A 22,203-nucleotide genomic window follows, 5' to 3' on the forward strand; every position below is an offset into this window, starting at 1 on the left:
TCACTGGCAAGACAAGTGGGTGAAGTTTCTGCACGACGGCGAAGAGGTCACGCTCCGCGGTGTCCCAACCAAACCGGCTACTACGCTCAAGGCAGTCAGTCCCGAGGAGCTGCGCGAGATGATCGCCGGCAACGATGTCTGGGCCATGGCCATGGTGGACACCTATGGCCCTCCAGCGCGCCAGGTTCGCAAAGGCCCAAGTCAAACACCACTGGCAGACTTGCTCGAGGAATTCGCTGACGTGTTTGCGGCACCGCAAGGGCTCCCTCCCCATCGTTAGTACGACCACGCCGTCACACTGGTGGAGGGCGCGGTCCCCGCGAACACGCGCCCGTACCGCTACTCGCCGCTCCAGAAGGACGAGATCGAGCGGCAGGTCAAGGAGATGCTGGATTCTGGTGTGATCACGCATAGCGTCAGTCCCTACGCCGCGCCAGTGTTGCTCGTGAAGAAGAAGGACGGCACCTGGCGATTCTGCGTCGACTACCGTCGCCTCAACGATGCCATGGTCAAGAACAAATTTCCCCTCCCCATCATCGACGAGCTGCTGGACGAGCTGGCCGATGCAGCGGTGTTTTCCAAACTGGACTTGCGGGCGGGCTACCATCAGATCCGGATGCGGGAGGAAGACGAGGCCAAGACAGCGTTCAAGACACATCATGGGCATTTCCAGTTCAGGGTCATGCCGTTCGGCCTCACGAACGCACCTGCCACTTTTCAGTGTCTAATGAATGCCATCTTCGGTAAGTATGTCCGCAAGTTCGTCATCATATTCTTGGATGACATCTTGGTCTTCAGCGAGACGATGGAGGAACACTTGGAGCACCTGCGCATCGTCTTCGAGCTGCTCCGAGCGCACCAGCTGTACGTCAAAGAATCCAAGTGCACGTTCGCCTGCGACCACATCGACTACCTCGGCCATGTGATCTCCAAAGAGGGTGTGGCCACGGACAAGGAGAAGACACAGGCCATGGAGCAGTGGCCAACACCAACGAACGCCACGGAGCTGCGCGGGTTTCCGGGCCTCACCGGCTATTATAGAAAATTCGTGCCGCACTACGGCATCATCGCCAAGCCGCTCACGCAGCTGCTCACCAAGAAGGGCTTCTCCTGGACCGAGCAGGCGCAAACTGCATTTGACATGCTCAAGAGCGCCATGGTCACCACGCCGGTCCTGGCGCTGCCCAACTTCGAGCGCCCGTTCACGATCGAGACGGACGCCTGTGACACGAGCGTTGGCGCAGTGCTGGCGCAAGATGGCCACCCGGTGGCCTACTTCAGCAAGGCGCTGGGCATGCGCAACCAGAAGCTCTCCTCCTACGAGAAAGAGTTCCTCGCCGTGATGATGGCCGTTGACAAGTGGCGCCGGTACTTGCAGCGCGGCCCCTTCGACATCATCACGGACCACAAATCCCTCTGCAACCTTGGGGAACATCACCTGGAAACAGAGCTTCAGCGCAAGGCCATGGCAAAGCTGGCGGGACTCCAGTTTCGCTTCCAGTACAGACGCGGGCTGGACAATGGCGCCGCAGACGCGCTCTCCCGCATGGGCAAGCAATTCGAGGTGGCCGCGCTCTCGGTGTGCCAGCCAGCGTGGATGCAGGAGGTGATCAACTCCTACGCCACCGATGCGGACGCACAAGAGCGGCTGCAGCAGCTCGCCCTGCACAGCCCCGACGAGCACAGCTACGAGCTCTACCGTGGCACTATCCGACGCCAAGGGCGCCTCTGGATCGGTGCCAATGCTGCTCTGCGCACCAAGCTCATCGCCGCGCTGCACTGCAGCGCCGTGGGAGGCCATTCTGGCAGCACCGCCACCTACCAGCGTGTGCGCAAACACTTCGACTGGCGCGGCCTCAAGCGCGACGTCGACGAGTTCGTGCAGCAGTGTGCGGTGTGCCAGCAGGCCAAGCACGGGCACGTCAAGTCGCCGGGGCTGTTGGCCCCACTACCAATTCCGGCCGCGCCCTGGGAGGATCTGACCATGGACTTCGTCGAGGGCCTGCCGCGCTCGGAGGGCTGCGACACGATCATGGTGGTCGTCGACCGCTTCACCAAGTTCGCGCACTTCGTCCCTCTCCACCACCCATTCAACGCCACGCAAGTGGCGCGGGCGTTCTGGGACAACGTGGTGAAGCTGCACGGCATCCCCTCCTCCATCGTCTCCGACCGCGACAGGATCTTCACCAGTCACCTCTGGCGCAAGCTCCTCGCCGGAGCCGGTACCAAACTGCTCTACTCGACGGCCTACCACCCCCAGACGGACGGCCAGAGTGAGCACATAAACCAGTGCATGGAGATGTATCTCCGTTGCGCGGTCCACGACTCGCCGCACAAATGGCGCCGCTGGCTGCCCATGGCAGAGTTTTGGTACAACTCCACATTCCACGCTTCTCTTCGGGGTACGCCCTTCAAGGTCCTCTACGGCAAAGAAGCCAATCTGGGCGCAATGGCGTCCTGGGAGGCGTCGACAGCCGCCGGCGAAGAGATGGACTGGGCGGCGCACAACGCGCACATACGCGCCCAGCTGGAGCGCGCGCAGCGTCGATTCAAGAAGAACGCGTACCGCAATTGCACCGAGCGCCACTTCCAGGCAGGGGAACAAGTGCTGCTCAAGCTCCAGCCCTACGCGCAGCGCTCGGTGGTCAATCGCCCGTGTGCCAAGCTTGCGTTCAAGTTCTTCGGGCCCTACAAGATCATCGAGAAGATTGGCTCGCTCGCGTACAAGCTCGACCTGCCACCAGAGAGCCAGATCCACCCCGTCTTCCACGTTTCGCAGTTGAAGCCATTCACACCGGACTTCACGCCGGTGTACATTGAGCTGCCCAAGGTGCCCGACCTCTCCACCACCGGTCTCTCTCCCACACGTGTCCTGGACCGGCGCATGATGAAGCTGGGGAACGCGCCCGTGGTACAGATCAAGGTACAATGGGGAGCTGGGGACTCCGCACCAACGACGTGGGAGAACTACGACGTTCTTCGTCATCGCTTTCCTTCTGCGGAGCTCTGGGAGGAAGAAGACGCTGGCGATGATGTTGAAGACGAAGAGGGCGATGCACAGTCTTAAGGAGGGAGGAATGTCACACCTAACCAGCGGGTTAGTGTGTCCTAGAGCTGGCGGGTGGGCCCAGCCAGCTGGCCAGCCAAGTGGCTGCATGTGTGTACGTTAAAGAGTGGCCGCCTGTGGCCGTGAGGGGTATGCGTGCGTAGACATTTCTATACCCAAATCCTTCCTCTGCAATCAATCCTCCTCCTTCCTCTCCAAGTCACTCTCTCCCTCATCCCCCGATCTGGATCCCCTTTCCCTCTCCTCCTTCTTGGGGTGTTACACCCCACACTGGCGCGGCCGGAGAACAGGGAGAGGATGGCGCCGCGGAAGATCCAGGGGATCCAGATCCACCCCCGAGAACGGAGCATTGATGCTTGGCTGGCGGGGATGCGGGATCCCGGGGCGGTGGCGGGGCCGGCATGGGCGGCAGCGGCCCTCCGGGCGGGGCAGCGTCGCTGGGGCGGTGGCCGCCGCGGCCGGAGTGGCCAGCGGCGCGTGGCGGAGCGGGGCCTAGCCTAGGTGCGGGGCGGGGCAGCTCCAAGAAAACCTAAAATGGAACAAGAGAAGCTGGAGAAGTTTGCATGGGCATCCAATTTCCTTAACCACTCAACTGAGCGGCGGTGATGTTCTATTTCCATATTTCTTCTCTGCTCCCGATGCCATGTACAGTAAATTACCATCGTTGCTTGTTGACGAAATTATATGTCCCCAGGTATTTTGTAAGCTGATAGCCCGTAGGCCCTTAGCATCTCTTTAGAAGAATAAGCAGCCCAACTAAAGGTACAGAGAAAGGAAGGTACTTGCGTAGCAGCCAACAAGTAAATTAACGTAATCATCTCATCCCGTCTTCCTTATGATCGTTATACCTGAGTTCGTGACAATCCATAATTTCCTGTACCCTTGTCCCGTTGGTCACGAACTCCCTGCCTCAAGCCGTTGCAGCCGGCAGACAGTTCTGCAGGCAATGGACGCATCCACCCAGGCCGTGGCAATTGTCATCGCCCAGCGCCCCCTGTCTCCACTCTACAGAGCTGCTGGCGCGGCGCACACCTACGTCGACTTCTAGATCCCGCGGGAGGTCTGCATCGTATCATCGCTAATGGCAATCCGATCGATCCCCAGGTATATCATTATTACAGCCCCCGGATGAGTAAAAGGGCGTAATCTGTGTGAGAAATTGGGCCCTCAACAATCATAATACTATTCCCTATTTCATATATATAATTTACCTTCAATAATAATTAGCAAAAAGCAACTATCAACATTTTTACTAATCAAATAATTTGCCTTCACAAACACAATGCATTTTTTTTCAACACACCATGTTATCATGTCATCTAGAAAGTATGCATGTGATAGCAAAAAAGGAAAAGGGAAACATGATGGTGATTTGATAAAATCACCAAGAGGAGCGGTTGACAAAATTTTCAGATTCATATTACTTCTTCGATGAAGCTACATGATGAGTCGATGATAGTTAGTTGTCATGGACGAACTGTATCAAGAAGAAATCATTGGATGGGTTCGATAGCAACCCTTCAAAAGTAACTTTCCACTGATGAATGTTAAAAGAAATTAAAGGTAATACTTACAAGTTATTCAACACAAATTGATTTTGAATACGTTCAAGTGTTTATTGGTAACATTTCATATGAACGTATATTAGCTACTATTGCCGTGATGCTTATAAAAGGGCCCCTCTATCATACTTTCGTCCCGGGTCCCCAAAATCTTAGGACCGGCCCTGCGTCGACGGCGGCCACAGCCAGGTCACCACACCCGGCCCATGACGTCCAGGACTCCAGGTCGCGCTTAAGGAGGCGACGGCCTGCGCCGCCGCTGCGCTTCACTTCGATCTCGCTCTCTATCTTCCATGACCGGCGCAATGAACGGGCCGGTGGCAAGCACTGGTCTAGGTCCACCACAGCTGGCACCGCTTCTCTCCCTCTCTCTTCCACGGCCGGCGCGAGGAACGGGGCGGTGGCAACCCCTCGTCTAGTTCCAGATCGAACGCGTGGTGGCTTTGGAACCTCTCCACGGGAAAAAAGGAAACCACAGTGAAAAGAAATCGTGGGGCGGCGGGGCCGAGCGACGGCGGCGCGGCGAGAAGGTGGGGCGGGGCAAGCGGTTGGCGGCGTCGGCAGTGGGGGCCGAGCAGTTGACGCGGCCTTCAGAAATGGGGCGTGCGGGGTTTTTTTGCGGAGAGAAGAGAGGACAGCGGGGTGATTTGGTTAGCATGTAGAAAACAGTGCCCCTGGGATCAAAGTCGCATCGTTTGCATGTAGAAAACGTTTCGTTGGTACATCACGTCCACCAGGGCACAGAAAAAAATCGTTGTATTGGGCCTCGGTCTCTACCAAACAGTGCATCTTAACATCAGCGTCGTCATTTGTGGCTGGGTTTACCCATCACCAGTTTGTTATTCCTGTAAACCGAGCTGCTACTTTGCAATAAAGTTTTGGTTTACCACTCAAAAAAAAAACATCAACATCGTCGTCGTCCTTTGTCATCAGCTACTATAACATGAATTCTTCTCCACCATGCGCCCATGGAGTGCCCGGCGTGGACTCCTTTGTCTCTTTAGCAACTCACAAGTCAAGGCACGTATAAAGAGGACTCGGGTGTCAGGTCCCTGAAGGAAAAACAAGCTCAATTGCCGATTCCCCCGCTGGACCAGATCGTGGCGGCGCTGCAGCAAATGGCCAGGTTGCTGTGCCTCTCGCGGGAGAAGCTGTGCTTGGTGTGCTCTCGCTGCCTATCGATTACGGCCGGAGCAACATCGCCGTCGGCGGCTTTGATCCCACATGGCTGTAGTCGGACCACTGCTCTCCGTGCTCGCGCTCCCACGGCCACGCTCGGCTCCTTCGTCGGCCCCCTCATACATCGCCGCGATCTTAATAGATTTGGAGACCACAGTGCCCCTGCTTGGCGTCGGCTGGATGGATAACGGCACTACCGGGTGAAGACCTCGTGCTCCTCCACTGCACCCCAGCTACAGCCCATACCGGATTGGCCACCGGCTTGAAGGGGACGCGCGGACGTCCTGGTCCTCCTCCCGACCAAGCTTGATGTGTGCGCAGGGCGGTGGCCTGAGAGCCTGGTGTGTGCGGCTGCTGACGGCGCTCGAGCTGCTGTGGCGGAACAGTACATCTCCTGCTCTCATCCTCATGCTCTCTGCTCTCTGTCATCTCATCTCTCCGATTTTTTGTTGGCCACATGTGCAGGTGTTTGAGGCACATGAGCGGTGACTAGCAGCCAGCAGGAGCAGGAAGTAGCGATAGCTACCATTGTTGACTGAGCTAGCTGCTATCCATCCCCCCCCCCCCCCCCCCCTCTCTCTCTCTCTCTCTCATATATGGACTTGCAACGGCCAAAGTACTCCATTGATTCTTTAATTCGTGTTTTCATCACTAACAACTAATATTTCTTTTGTGTTTTCATCACTAACAATCACCAATTGTTGTTCCCAAATTCCGCGAGTCCTACTCATGAGCATTCGCCCACATCCTGTTCGATGTTATGCTATGATGGATTGTGAATTTTCAGATGAAACTCTTACCACTATTTAAATAATCATAATGAAGAAACAAGTGTATCTGATGTTGGATCTGCACCTAAAACAAGTGTACATGATGTATCAAGCTGTCGGCGTTGACGGCCGAAGAGTCAGCGAGGGTCCGCTATTCATTTGATTTCATGGGGATTATCTCTATTAACTTATGTTTCACCTGGACCGGGTTGGCTTCAATCGGAAGTCTATTTGTTTGACTCTGCATGTATGTTTACAAGTTGCAAATAGCCTGATTGTATCAGTTGTTGCTTGAAGAAAGACCAACCAGTTTATGCCTTGTGTCTGTACATTTATGCAGTACAATCCAGAGCTCAATGCATCAGGTACGCACTAGACACAAACTTTTGCTCAGCTTAGTTCCTGTGTAGTGTTAAATTATGGTGAACTATATTCGTTACAAATGGTAAGCTAAAGCAGATTAAAGATGATAAATTCACTCAAACCACATTCTATTGCAAAACTGACGTGAAGCTGCACTTCAATGGCCCTGCCGACCCTCTCTTTTCAAGCATCAGCCTTTTTGTTCCCATTTTGTGGGATTTATAGGAAGAAGACATGAGGTGGAGTACTTCTTCTTAAGATAACCCTACTCAATATATACTAGAGATTGCTATTTAAAAAAGTTGTTCTGAAGCGTCTCTTCAAGGCTTGGGAGATTATCAATTTTTGTGTACATGTTACTTTTGTATATTATTAATACAACATCTTGTAGTCTACAAGGGATCCGCGGGAATTTCATAGTGGCAAATAAAGAATGAATCCAATGGGATTCATTTACTACTATACCTAAATTAGTTAAATATATTGTATCTTGTGGATTAATTTCTTGGTAGACTAGGTGTAGTTTATTTTCCTGTTTTGACACATACTTATCTATTTACCTAATGTGGTTATGTTTCATTTTGTGGCTAACCACGTGAAAGTATGGAGGTTCAAACCGCTGCTGATGGCACTGCCAACATAGATAGTAGTAGCAGTCAAGACAATAACTTTTTGGACAAAGAATACAGTGACTTCATGCAAGGTACTAACTTGATTCATGAGGACTGCTACCATATATATGCACACAAAGTTCTTCAAGATTTCTTTGGAAGGTTGAACATTTCCCTCGGGAAGCAAATATTGTGGCCCATGAGGATGCTAGCGAAACCAAATTTACTGCCCCTTGAACTTTGTTGGACAATGCACCTAAATAGCATGTATCTCTTTTAGCTAATGATGTAACAATCATTGAGTAATAAAAATATTTTTTCTATAAAAATAAACTTACCTTTTTTACTGGCATAGTGATTTTGGGAATTGATGGTTGAACTGAATAATTGCATTTTTCCTTTTGGTCATTCCTCCCTGTGTCGTTCGCCTAGCAAATATTTGTTTTACTTAATATTTTGTTGAAATTAGGAAAGAGATTCAATATTGGTGCGACAAGTCCCTGTACTGAAGAAAGAGGAGGAGTACGTCAGGGGAGGCATCGCTGGGAGGCTCTGGGCGGGGGCATGAGAGGTGTGAGACGAATGAGGAGGCGAACCAGAGAAGATGAGTAGATCGAGATGGATATGGGCAACGATGAACGGGAGGTTATAGCGAAAATGTTGTGTGTACGACAGAAACCTGTCCGAACTCCATACGGCGTACATCAGGACCGTGCATCAAGCGCAACTGATGGCCCACATGCATCGTCGTATGATTATCATACGCATAGTACAACCATTGTTATAGAGCCGTTAGCCAACGATGCTAATTTCCGGTGTGTGCGTCGACCTCCGTTGCCATGACTTAAATGAAGAGTGTGTGTATGCCTGTGTCACCCTCCATTTTCATATTTGAAGTCCACACAAGCTAGGTGGCCGAGGTGTAGAGAAAGTGACTTTTTTGTTAACCTTTTTTTGGCCAGAGTGGATGTTTGTGAAGACTCCTTTCCCCCGGTGACGGTGATGAGATGGTGGAATATATAGAAATTTGCTCAACTTCCATTATTATATCCTTAATATAATATAGTTGTCAGTTGCAAATGATGTTTGCGGGATCATATAATATAGAAATTTGCTCAACTTCCATTTTGCATGTGGTGATTCATAATTCCATATAAGCATCAGGGGTTGGCTCATGCAGAATATGACCATATTCATATATATATTTCATGTTTTCACTGTTCAGATAGGTGGATGGATAATGTCAATGTTTCTAAAAAAGACAGTGGACACCTACCTACCAAGTTTTTTTTATAAAATTAGCAACTTTATCATAGCGAAATGCGAATGAGTTGCGCTCGCCCAACGTCAATTTTTTTCTTCTGTTGCAACGCATGGGCGTATGTCCTAGTAATTACATAGGATACAAGATACAGGAGTACAGGATGAACAGAAACCATGAACCATTACATACTATATATACTACCGAGAATCAGAAGGACACTACCGACAGACAAGAGAAAGCATGCATGAACCATTTATTACATATAGATACAGGATGAAACTCGGCAACACGTACTACATGCATGCAGCGTACGTACTACTCCTCGGCGGCGGACTTGTTTAACTTGGAGTCTTGGAGGACTTGAACTTGCCGGCCTTGTGGGCGGTCTTGTTGTTCTTGGGGAGCAGCACGGGGTTGATGTAGGGTACGACGCCGGCCTGGGCGATGGTGACGCCGGCGAGCAGCCTGCTGAACTCGTTGTCGTTGCGGATGGCCAGAAGCAGGTGGCGAGGGGTGATGAGCTTCTTCTTGTTGTCCTTGGCCGCGTTGCCGGCCATCTCCAGGACCTGCATGCATGCATGCGATGCGATTCAAGAAAAGCCCGCCAGAAAGGAAAGGAAGCCGGCCGCTCAATTAAAGTCGTCATCCGTGGCGTGGAAGTGGAACACGAGGAGAAGAAGATCACTTGGTCGAGGAGGGAGGAAGGGAGGGGAAAGGAATCGGATCGGTTGTGACCTCGGCGACGAGGTACTCGAGGACGGCAGCGAGGAAGACGGGGGCCAGCGCCGCGACGCGACGCGCATAGCGGCCCTGCCTGAGGTACCGGCCGACGCGGCTGATCGGGAACTTGATCCCGGCCTTGAGGGGCCACGACGTGCCTATGTTCCACAGCGCGCATCGTATCCTCCTCTTTACTTCTTCTTCTTCTTCTTTTCTTCTCAGGTCGTCGGCCGGCGACGGGGAACCAACTGCAGCCATCGTCGTGTTATTTTGGCGCTGGATCGGAACTGCTTCGATTGGTGGATTGGATTTGGATGGGCGTCGAGGGCGCGGGTTTCCTTCCTTTATATGTGGGGCGCGATCCGTGGGAGGGTCAAATCCTCCAATCACAACGCTCGTGCGTGCGTGTGTCCAGTTACCATGCATGCACGATCTAGATCTCCGTTACGTGGATGCGCTAACTTCCTATTCTCTTTTCTCTTCTTCTTTTCCTGGATCGTTTTTGGCTGAGGGAGACGGAATTCGAAATTTGGGGAACCGGGGGAATGATGCATGGATAAACGAAATTCATTTACAGCTTTGTTTGGCACCTTCGATTCATTTCATTTGGTTGAAATCAAATGAAATGCAGTTTCTGCACAGCTCACTTGGCACCCAGGTTTTCATTTCATTCGGTGGAAATGTATGAAAACTCGCTCCTCGGAGGATTTCATTTGGTGGGATTTGGATTTCAAGTCCAATTTTCTTGTTTGGCCGTCAGGGGATCTTTTAAATAAATGCCATATGTTGTTTGGCTGCTATTTTGAATTGTAATCATAAACAATCAACATGCGCATCTCAATACTTATATTCAAAGCATTAACTATATAAAAATTGTAATCAACCCAAACATAATTGGGCATTTTTTTTCAACGATCATGATCAAAAGTTATCTAGACACACTACATGAAAACTCACACGTCGACGCGCTAAAAAAAAACTCACATGTCGCCGTGTGGCCCGACGTACACCCAGTGTAAAACGTGGTACTCGGTTTAGTTCTAGACGAGTACTGAGTGGTGGATGCTTGATAAAGAAAGGGTACTCAGCTTAACAGCTGATAGGCCGAGTATGTGAAAAAAGGTGCTCGTCTTAGAAAACACTAGTTGAGTGCCTGTGCGTTGCCACGGGACAATAAATTTGTACGCCCGTCACCATTGTTGTTGGTCGTCAACGCTGATCCAACCTTGCTAGTTGTCCCACTATTCTCCACAAATGCGCGATCAGCCTTTTGAGGATCTAGAACCTTCATTACCCGAAAAAAATCGAACCAGCATTCGTGGCCCTAACAACCCCTCCAGCTAAAAGCGTTCGTTCCATAAAATAATCACAGTGCACATACTTTTTCCTTCTCCATAAATCTCATCCATGATTCATGTTGCCTTTAGCTCTACAATTGTTGATGAGCCTCTGCATCATCCTACTCAAAAAGAAGGGTGCAATAGACTAAACCTCTTGGAAAGAGATGCAAGTAAAGTAGAACACATATTTTCCTAATGTGACATGCAGTAAAATGTTCAATATGTGGGAAAATCAAAACATGGGCTATAAAAATAACTCTATAATAGCCAAGTTAGATGATACTCCCGCCGTTCCATAATGTAGGATGTTTTTTGACACTAAAGCGTCTTACATTATGGGACGGAGGGAGTAGCTCAGAACTTCTTCAGTTAGCAGTTAGCACAATGAATCTGGATAAAATAGTGGGCTAGCTAGTCCTCTCTTCTGGTTGCCTAAAGATTGCACTATTGTCAAAGTTAAGCAGTGATTGCTTGTCACGGGAAAACAAATTTAGAAATAAAGACATTAGACAACCCGCGGTGGCGAAATTTCTCAGGTTTGGCGAGAGACGTGATTGGGAGCGATGTGGGGGAGAATGGGGCGTGGGGGGCTGTTCGCGACTTCGTGGGTCTTGGGAATTTCTTTCCGAACGTGGTTGGGGCCTGGAGGATCGGTGGGCTAGGTTGGAGGGAGGGTTGCTCGTTGCATGCGTGGGCTCGTACGAGGGGGTGGGAGAGGAGATTGAACGAGGGGCCGCCTGATGGCTGTCGTACGAGGCGGGGGGATCGAACGAGGAGAGATGGAACCATCACGACGTTCGATCCCCCTTTAATAGTAGAGATTCTCGGCATATTGAACGAAAAGCTCTCAGCTTACAATGAAGAGTCTTTAAAAAATATAACAGATGTCTGCTAAACTAAACGACGACTTTGAGAATCTGCAAGTAGTACCCTGAATCCAGTGTTGATTTTTTTTATCCAAATCTGAATAAGAAGGACAAGATGAGAATGAACCCTTTTCTTGTATAACAGCTGGTTCGTGCGCCAGCTAGGCGCCGTCGACTGCGTGGTGTGGATCTCCCTTGCTCGTATCTTCCTTCTCAGTTCAGTGCAGCGAGCAATCGATTTGTTGATATCATTCCTTCATGTGGAGCTAGTTCCATGTTGATATTTAGTGCTTTGGAGTTGAAATGCAGCATGAAGCTTAGCTTAGTGTGTTCCACAAGAATTCTAGTCTTGCACCGTATTTGTTTCTTTGTGGATACGTGGTAACTGACGGCACCCCAACCTTGTTCTGTGAAGTACAGAAGAAAAATGATGCATCTGGTCGATCGCATACCACTAATAATCAAGTAGTTGCTTTCAGTTATTTCAGTTATTCATGTATGTGCATTCTAATGGCTCCCTTGCTATTGTTTGGTTTCTTTACTAGCTACTAGGAGTTGCGGGATCTTTTCATTTTGGTGGACATTGAATTCCCATGCTATTCTTTTAAGACAGATCCAGATTGATCCTTTGTTGTTTGCGTAAGAGAGGCTCAGCATAGTTATCAAATGATGGTTGTGTTAGGGCATGTACATTAGTGTAGACACCTGCTGTCTATAACAACGCTCCATGTCAGCTCTAGACAGCACTAAAAATTTCCTCTACAATGGACCAACTCTTTTGCTGTCTGTTAGGAGGAAAGGTTTCCTCTTTTTGAGAATGTTAGGAGGAAAAGATTGGACTTGTGGAGCAGGAGATTCAGCGGTTCGGCTGGGTCGTGGGCACAAACAGAAAATTACCGACGGTGCGCACGTATAACGGCAAAAGTCTATCGATAACGATCGATATTTTTGGGATACCGACCGTCTGCAAAACTACAGACACCCTCCTTCTCTTACCTCATTCTCTCTCCTCCACCTAGATAAATTTATGACGTGGTAGTTGTTATAGACAGCTGAGTAGACTTCACTGTACATGCCCTTAAACAGACTTAGTTTGTGCTAGGGGTTTATGTAATGATATTTCTTACTTGGTGATTAAGGTTGTAAGGCGAACTGCTTTGGGGACTTGCGCATCTTCTCATTAATTAGTAATTACTAGGACTAGCAAATATGCCCACGGAGAAAGAATTTATCTCGCCTCTTGCACAATAAGCATAACTCAAAACTCTCAACAGGTCCATGTCATATATTTCAACACGTCACCCCACCTTTAGTGCCTATCCTCCTTGCCACCCTCACCGACGATGATAGCGGTGTTTTCCTGAGCACAACGCATCCGAACATGGTTAATCCCACGTCAATGAGCTCGCCACTGCATGTCACACCCTTCATTTTTCTTGCGAGGGCGCCTACGCAAGGGAATATTTCAAAATCAAAACTTTAGAACACTAATATGATTGAAATGGATATGATGGCCGACATCCGAGATTCACGTTGTGCATCAGATCCATACACCTTCCCGCATATTCCTAACCATTTATGCATAGGATTGGTCGGATCTAGGAACTGGGCCGCGAAACATCGTCGGGGATGGAAGGCACCGTGGGGAGCGCTGGTGCTGGAGTACATGCCCGGCGGCAGCCTGGCTGACCAGCTCCACTGCACCACGCAACCGTTCACCTGGCGCCACCGCATGCGCGTCCTCAACGACGTGGCCATTGCGCTGGAGCACCCCCACGACGACATCTCCATGGTGCACAGTGGCGTCTCATCCTCCAACATGCTTGTGGATGGCGACGGTCGCGTGCAGCTCTGCGAACCGGGGTCGGCTTGCGAGGGCACCTTCTCGGCCACCGCCGTGGGCTATATGGGCCCCTTCTTCCTCTGCATGGGCATCGTGTCCAAGAAGTCTGATGTGTATGGCTTCGCGTGCTGCTGCTCGAGGCCATCACTGGCTAGCCGGATGCCTGCCGGAGCGGAAGGCCTGGACGGCAACGACCAGTACCTAGCGGCGAAGGTGCTGCCGCACGTGACCATGGACGGTGTGGCGGGGCTCGTGGATGGCAGGCTAGGCGACGACCACACCGCCGTGGAGGAAGCCGATGGCGCGTAGATTGCCGTCGTTCGCGTTGCGACACAGCTGAGGCGCCGGTCGCCGGTGCGGGCGACCATCGTGCAAAAGGTGGCGAGGTCCATCACGTGGACGGAAGAAAGCCATATGATGGCGCCGGTGTCGGCGCGGCCGCGTACCGTCCCACTTTAGTGCCACTGCGTCGAAACCGCCTTCCGCTATGGCTTATTACCAAGATATTGTTTTGATTTGGAAGAGGTATTTAAAACATGTGGATATATTGCATACGAACTCCTACAGACGATGGGATGCGCTTGTCTGAAACCAAATGATGAATAGAAGAAATATAGATTTTTTTCTCGAAAACTAACACATAAATAAAAGACCATGCATGGCTGCGTTCCGTGAAAGCCCATCAACGCACAACTACATCACCCAAGCCAACTTAGCATGTGTGCCAGCGAACCCATCGTGTAGGAAACTTTAGCGTAGAAAATCAATTGGTCCCTATTTTGGTCTGAACAGTTATCGTAGATCCATTAAATCTCAACCATCAATATTTACGATTTACATAAAATCAACAGATATAAAAACATGACTTATGGAGAACCAGAAAAGGCTCCGTTCTTTAATATTAGGTATAGAAGCACGACTGAATCAGTAGACACGAACATGTTGAATAACTAAGCTTTTGAAATTCTTTCATAGTTAAAACTGCAGCAATATTGGAACTTTGACTTGACTAGATTAACCGTGGAGGAAAAACAAATCACCCAGAGAAAACAGATCCCCTAGGTCGCTCCCACATGCGGCTGGGCGAAACCCTAGCCGCCGCCCGCACCTCTTCCCTGCCACCTACTCCCCTCGCCGTCGCCGGAGGGATCTGTCGGGCGAAGCCTAGCTGGCGTTGGCGTCGGCGGCACCCCTTATCCCTCCTCCCCTAGTGGCTACAGCACGGGACATGGCGAGCGGGCTGGGAGCATGGCCCTCCCGCAGAGTGTTGCGGCGGTGTCGGCCGGGCCTTGGGTGCGACGGTGCGTGGACACGGCGGCGGCTGCGTGGTGAAGGTGGCGGGGCGGGCTGGCGCTGCATGATGGCAGGGTAGCTGGTGCCGGTTCCGTCGGATCTAGCGCTAGGAGTCGCGGGCTGTGGGCAGCGAGGGCCGGTGTCCTCCATCGTGGCATCGATTACATCAGCATGTTGGAGGCAACCGTGTGGTGGCGGTCCTTGTGCTCTTGTTGCATCACGGCAACGATCCTCCTCGATCTGGCCTTCGACGTGTTCCGAAACTATTGCCGGACATCTTGCCCAAGAATATCTGGATCCGATAGTATCCGGTCGTGCGCGTCCATATCAGCCTACATGGCTCCAGGAGGGTGTGGCGCGAAGTTCTGTTTTTTGTTGACACCATGGGACATGTCGGCATCTCTATTTCCATGGCACAGGCAATGGCGGAGAATGTCTTGAAGACTAAGATTGGAGGATCAGTAAGGCGGAGGGGGCCTTCAAGGAGATGGAATCAGCCGGGTGTTTGATATATTTCGTTAGTACCAGTGTCAATTGGGGGTGCTCCTCGGGTGCCAAGTCATGGCTTTCAGGATGAAAATCTAAGGTTTGTCCTTCATTGGTTGTGCATGGCAATTGCCTTATTAAAGGTATTGTTTTGAGAGTTTGGTCTTTCTCTAGGGTGAAAACCTATGATCTTGGATCGGGAGACGGGGCGCTTGTTCAATGTCTCCTTCTTGAAGGCATCACTTTTAGAGGTCTCTTATGTTTTCCGGGTGCTGTCTTTGGTGGTGGTTGGGTACTGATGCTGAGGGGAGTTGGTCACTTTGGCGAGGCCATTTTTTTCCTTTCTTTTTTCTTTTCTTTTCAGGATGTGTGCATCCTGGATGTTTTTGTGACTTCTTGTTGGTGGAGAAGCTGGGTGTAATGGTATCTCTGTGATATTAATATATTCCTCTTTTCAAAATACTGCATTAATATATGTTATTTTTATGCAGTGTGCAATGGATTTTGAATCCACCCAAATACTATGGCAGTTTCCAAGAGAAATTACACAATACTTAGTTGGTGTAAATGAATTTCTCGAGTTTGCATATAAAAATATACCAGCAGAAACAATGATCCTATGTCCATGTCCGATGTCACACTTCACTACTATCAAGGGATGATGTCTGTGGCCATTTGATGCGGAATGATATGCTTCAAAGCTATGATAAATGGGTTTTTTCACAGTGAGTCTTCATCCGAACACAATGATGATCAACAACCACAAACCGAAACTAACGGAAAATCTAATATGCATGAAATGATTTTGGATTCAATTAGGAAAATATATGATGGTGAATCCCTATGAGTGATAGTACATATTTTTCAAATTCAGTTCCATATGGAGCAACTAAAGGAGCAGAAGCACTGTACAAATTAATTCAAGATACAGAGAAGCCTTTGTGGGGAGGATGTGAATCGTCTCAGTTATCCTTGCGCTTTTGTTCAACACATAATCCATAAACAAATGGTCAGATAATTCACTCAGAGATCTACTTAATATTCTGCACATAGCTATTCCAAAAGGTAAAGATCTGCGCCAAAAAATTTACGAGACCAAGAAGATCATATTGAAGTTTGGATTAGGCTATCAGAAAATTCAAGCCTGCCCAAATAACTGTGAGTTGTTCTGGAAAGAGATAGAAAATGATGATTTTTGCTACAAATGCAAGGCTTCTGGGTGGAAAGATAAAATGCCCGAAACCAAATTAAGTAAAGAGGAAACAAAGAGAGCTACGCAAATGAAAGTTCTGAGATACTTTCCAATCAAAGATTGGCTAAAAAGGATATCCATGTGAAAAGAAACAACAACTCTAGCTCGATGGCACGATGAAGGGCGCACCATGCAACATGGAGTTCTATGGCATCCAGCAGATTCCGAGACATGGAATAAATTTGATGAGAAATATGAATTTGCAGATGATTGTCGTAATTTTAGGTTTGTCCTAGCAAATGATGGATTTAACCACTACTACAGTAATGCCTAACAGTGGTGGACGCAAAGAGCCCAGCAGTGGCGGGCCAGGCTCTCAGGGGCGCCCACCACTAACATCCTGCCATTGCTCATATCGCATTAGTGGCGGGCGCTCTGTAATGGCGGACTTGTTTAGACGCCCGCCAATAGGATATATTGTTAGTGTGGGGTCCCCGCCACAACTATCGGTCCGGCCAGGAAAGCTTCCAGTGCAAAACCAGGCATTAAAGATTAATTACCATATTTCGATCATATGCATTACAGTAGATGTGTCAAAGTTTAGAAGCAACACATTTTACCATAACAATAATCCAAATAGATGTACGCATAAGAGTACAATGAACATAACATCATAAGTAAGTACACATAGCCTTCTCAGCGAATGCTCCGAAATGTTGCATGTTACGTACATATACGACCTCATGATAAAAACAACACCATAATGACAATGAACTCGATAAAGGTTATCAAAGTCTTTACTCGTCCACAGTCTTGCATATTACATAGTTGATTTTCTCTATGTGGACGAAGTTGGAGTAACGATACTCTGCTTCTTTTTTAGTTTTATATCCTTTGTAGCAGTTGTTCTCTTAACAGACCACTTGCTCATTGCGTTTCTCCCATGAATCATAGACTCCCGAATTCTTCCCATAGTACACCACATAACCCTCCATCTGCTAAGACAAATAAACAAGCTAACAAGTTAATTTCATAGTTACCCAATTACTGATACGTCCATTTTGCATCATGCTTTTTACTATAATTTATATTGTTTTAAAATAATATTTCACTCTATGATGCAATTATAATGCCTTTTCTCTCTTATTATACAAGATATACATGCAGTGGGAAATTGCCGGCAGCTAGAATTCTGGATCTGAAAAGAGCTACAGCAGAGATAGTTATTCTCGAAGATCCAAATGGCCTAAAAGTTTAGGGAGATTTATTTTGGAATAAATATAAAATACAGGAAGAAGAATTATCAAGAGAGGCTGATATGTCTCCGTCGTATCTATAATCTTTGATTGTTTCATGGCAATATTTTACTACATCCACATACTTTTTGGTGAAAATTTATATGATTTATAGGACTAACATATTAACCTAGTACCCAGTGAATGTTCCTATTTTTTGCATGTTTTCTATTTCGCAGAAAAATCCATATCAAATGAAGTCGAAACATGATAACATTTTACTGAGATTTTTTATGTAATATATATGATTTTCTAGCGCAAGAATCAACAAAAGAGGGGACCCATAGGCTCCACAAGGCAAGGGGCGCGCCAACCCCCCAGGTCATGGCAAGCCTCCTTGCGGGTATCCCCTAAGTCGATTGAAGCTCTCCATCGGGCTCAAGGATGTTGGGGAACGCTGTATTTTAAAAAAATTACCTACGATCACGCAAGATCTATCTAGGAGATGCATAGCAACAAGAGGGGAGAGTGTGTCTACGTACCCTCGTAGACCGAAAGCGGAAGCGTTTAGTAACACGGTTGATCTAGTCGAACGTCTTCGTGATCCAACCGATCCAAGTACCGAACGTTCGACACCTCCGCGATCAGCACACGTTCATCTCGATGACATCCCTCGAACTCTTGATCCAGTTGAGGCCGAAGGAGAGTTCCGTCAGCACGACAGCATGGTGACGGTGATGATGAAGTTACCGACATAGGGCTTCGCCTAAGCACTACAACGATATGACCGAGGTGTGTAACTGTGGAGGGGGCACCGCACACGGCTAAAAGATCAACCTGTGTGCCTTTGGGGTGCCCCCTTCCCACGTATATAAAGGAGGGGGGAGGAGGAGGCCAGCCAAGGTGTGGTGCGCCAAGGGGGGGAGTTCTACTTGGACTCCCGGTCCAAGTAGGATTCGCCCCCCCTTTCCTATTCCAAGAAGGAGAAGGGGGAAAGAGAGGGAGGATAAGAAGGAAAGTGGGGCTTGGGGGCGCGCGCCTCCACCTGGTCGCCACCTCCTCTCGCCCACTAGGGCCCATGAAGGCCCATTAATCCCCCGGGGGGTTCCGGTAACCCCTCGGTACTCCTAAAAATGCCCGAACCTATCCGAAACCATTCCGGTGTCCAAACATAACCTTCCAATATGTCAATCTTTATGTATCGACTATTTTGAGACTCTCGTCATGTCTGTGATCTCATTCAGGACTCCGAACAAAATTCGGTTCATCAAAACACATAACTCATAATACAAACCGTCATCGAATGTTAAGCGTGTGGACCCTATGGGTTCGAGAACTATGTAGACATGACCGAGACACATCTCCGGTCAATAACCAATAGCGGAACCTGGATGCTCATATTGTCTCCTACATATTCTACGAAGATCTTTATCGGTCAAACCGCATAACAACATATGTTGTTCCCTTTGTCATCGGTATGTTACTTGCCCAAGATTTGATCGTCGGTATCATCATACCTAGTTCAATATCGTTACCGGCAAGTCTCTTTACTCGTTCTGTAATGCATCATCCCATAACTAACTCATTAGTCACATTGCTTGCAAGGCTTATAGTGACGCGCATTACCGAGAGGGCCTAGAGATACCTCTCCGATACACGGAGTGACAAATCCTAATCTTGATCTATGCCAACCCAACAAACACCTTCGAAGACACCTGTAGAGCATATTTATAATTATCTAGTTATGTTGTGACATTTGATAGCACATAAGGTGTTCCTCCGGTATTCGGGAGTTGCATAATCTCATAGTCAGAGGAATATGTATAAGTCATGAAGAAAGCAATAGCAATAAAACTAAACGATCATAATGCTATGCTAATGGATGGGTCTTTTCCATGACATCATTCTCCTAATGATGTGATCCCGTTCATCAAATGACAACACATGTCTATGGTTAGGAAACTTAACCATCCTTGATTAAAGACCTAGTCAAGTAGAGGCATAGTAGGGACACTCTGTTTTGTCTATGTATTCACACATGTACTAAGTTTCCGGTTAATAAAATTCTAGCATGAATAATAAACGTTTACCATGATATAAGGAAATATAAATAACAACTTTATTATTTCCTCTAGGGCATATTTTCTTCAGTCTCCCTCTTGTACTAGAGTCAATAATCTAGTTCACATCGCCATGTGATTTAACACCAATTGTTCACATCACTATGTGACCAACACCCAAAGGTTTACTAGAGTCAACAATCTAGTTCACATCATCATGTGATTAACACTCAAAGAGTACTAAGATGTGATCATGTTTTGCTTGTGAATGAAGTTTAGTCAACGGGTCTGCCACATTCAGATCCGTATGTATATTGCAAATTTTTATGTCTACAGTGCTCTGCATGGAGCTACTTTAGCTAATTGCTTCCACTTTTAATATGTATCCAGATTGAGACTCATAGTCACCGAGATCAGTGTTAAAGCTTGCATGGACGTATCTCATTATGATGAAATCTTTATCACCTTCATAACAGAGAAACATATCCTTATTCCTGGATCACTATTGTACCCTCTTGCCAAAATCATGGTGACATACACAATAGGTCTGGTACACAGCATAGCCTACTTTATAGAACCTATGACTGAGGCATAGGGAATGACTTTTCATTCTCTTTCTATTTTCTGCCGTGGTCGGGTTTTGAGTCTTTACTCAACTTCACACCTTGCAACATAGGCAAGAACTCCTTCTTTGACTTTTGCATTTTGAACTACTTCAAAATCTTGTCAAGGTATGTACTCATTGAAAAAATTTATCAAGCATCTTGATCTATCTCTATAGATCTTGTTGCTCAATATGTAAGCAACTTCACCGAGTTCTTTCTTTGAAAAACTCCTTTCAAACACTCCTTTATGCTTTCCAGAAAATTCTACATCATTTCCGATCAACAATACATCATTTACATATACTTATCAGAAAGGCTGTAGTGCTCCCACACATTTTCTTGTAAATACAAACTTCTGCAAAAGTCTGTATAAAACTATATGCTTTGATCAACTCATCAAAGTGTATATTCCAACTCCGAGATGCTTGCACCAGTCAATAGATGGATCACTGGAGCTTGCACACTTTGTGAGCACCTTTAGGACCGACAAAACCTTCTGGTTGCATCATATACAACTCTTCTTTAATAAATCCATTAAGAAAAGCAGTTTTGACATCCATTTTCCAAATTTCATAAGATGCGGCAATTGCTAACATGATTTGGACAGACTTTAAGCATCGATGCTAGTGAGAAAATCTCATCGTAGTCAACACCTTGAACTTGTCAAAAACCCTTTTCGAAAAGTCGAGCTTTGTAGATAGTAACACTACTATCAGCGTCCGTCTTCCTCTTGAAGATCCATTTATTCTCAATGGCTTGCCGATCATCGGGCAAGTCCACCAAAGTCCGCACTTTGTTCTCATACATGGATTCTATCACTGGTAGAAAAACGGCCTATAGTCCCGGTTCGTAAGGGCCTTTAGTCCCGGTTCAGGAACCGGGACTAAAGTGTCGGTACTAATACCTCCACCCTTTAGTCCCGGTTCAATCCAGAACCGGGACTAAAGGCCCTCCATGTGGGCAGTGCGCAGAGCCCAGTCAGGAGACCCTTTGGTCCCGGTTGGTGCCACCAACCGGGACCAAAGGGTCTCCTGACTGGGCTCTGGGCACTGCCCACGTGGAGACCCTTTGGTCCCGGTTGGTGGCACCAACCGGGACCAATAGGCATCCACGCGTCAGCACTTCTGTGGCTGGGGTTTTTGTTTTTTTTTTGAAAGGGGGGGGGTTGGGGGTTTTAGGGGGTTAATTTAGGTGTTTCATATATTGTGTTAGCTAGTTATAATTAATAGAGAGAAGTGTCCTCTGTTATGTCTGTGCTTGGTCGACGCTACGTACTATACATACGTATATAGAGAGGACTAGACACGCTAGCTAGCTAGTAAGCAAACGAAGGAAACAGAAGATCGTCATGAACATATTTGCATATATACAGAGAGAAGTGATATCGACCACTTCTCCTTCTCCGAGAGATTGGTCGAATAACAAGTTCTCGTATATCTATCTGACACTACCGGCTACATATATACAGTAATTATCTCTTACAAATATAATCATACGGACTCAGGGTTAACATAGAATTCTCCGTCTTTAGGGATCACGTGGTCAAGAAAGAATGCCGCCAATTCCTCTTGAATTCCTCGCATGCGAGCTGGTGCTAGGAGTTCATCCCGCTTCCGAAACATCTAATTTAAAGAAGGGGGTCAATACATATATATATGAATGAATGAAACTCAACACAAATGATGGTAATAAAATAAAATTGTGAATGTTGTTATTTACGTACTTCATATTGTTCGTCAGTGTAGCC

At 47.9% G+C, this 22,203-nt stretch overlaps 2 protein-coding genes across 2 annotated transcripts; one reads left to right on the top strand and one right to left on the bottom strand.

The window, feature by feature from the left end:
- Positions 1–8,858: 8,858 nt before the first annotated feature.
- Positions 8,859–9,850, bottom strand: LOC125519438 (uncharacterized). The gene is made up of 2 exons (XM_048684247.2): positions 9,552–9,850; positions 8,859–9,382 (listed from the first exon to the last, which is right to left on the bottom strand). The coding sequence occupies exons 1-2, from the start codon at positions 9,792–9,794 to the stop codon at positions 9,155–9,157; spliced, it is 471 nt and encodes a 156-aa protein (XP_048540204.1). The 5' UTR covers positions 9,795–9,850; the 3' UTR covers positions 8,859–9,154.
- Positions 9,851–13,252: 3,402 nt separating this feature from the next.
- LOC147962212 (salt tolerance receptor-like cytoplasmic kinase 1) lies at positions 13,253–13,894 on the top strand. Its single transcript, XM_087534093.1, has one exon. It carries the CDS (start codon positions 13,253–13,255, stop codon positions 13,892–13,894), a length of 642 nt encoding a protein of 213 aa, XP_087390219.1.
- Positions 13,895–22,203: the final 8,309 nt, after the last annotated feature.

The sequence above is a fragment of the Triticum urartu genome, chromosome 7A (genome assembly GCF_056163025.1).
Source record: "Triticum urartu cultivar PI428250 chromosome 7A, HENAU_Tu73, whole genome shotgun sequence".
NCBI classification, from domain to species: Eukaryota; Viridiplantae; Streptophyta; class Magnoliopsida; order Poales; family Poaceae; genus Triticum; species Triticum urartu.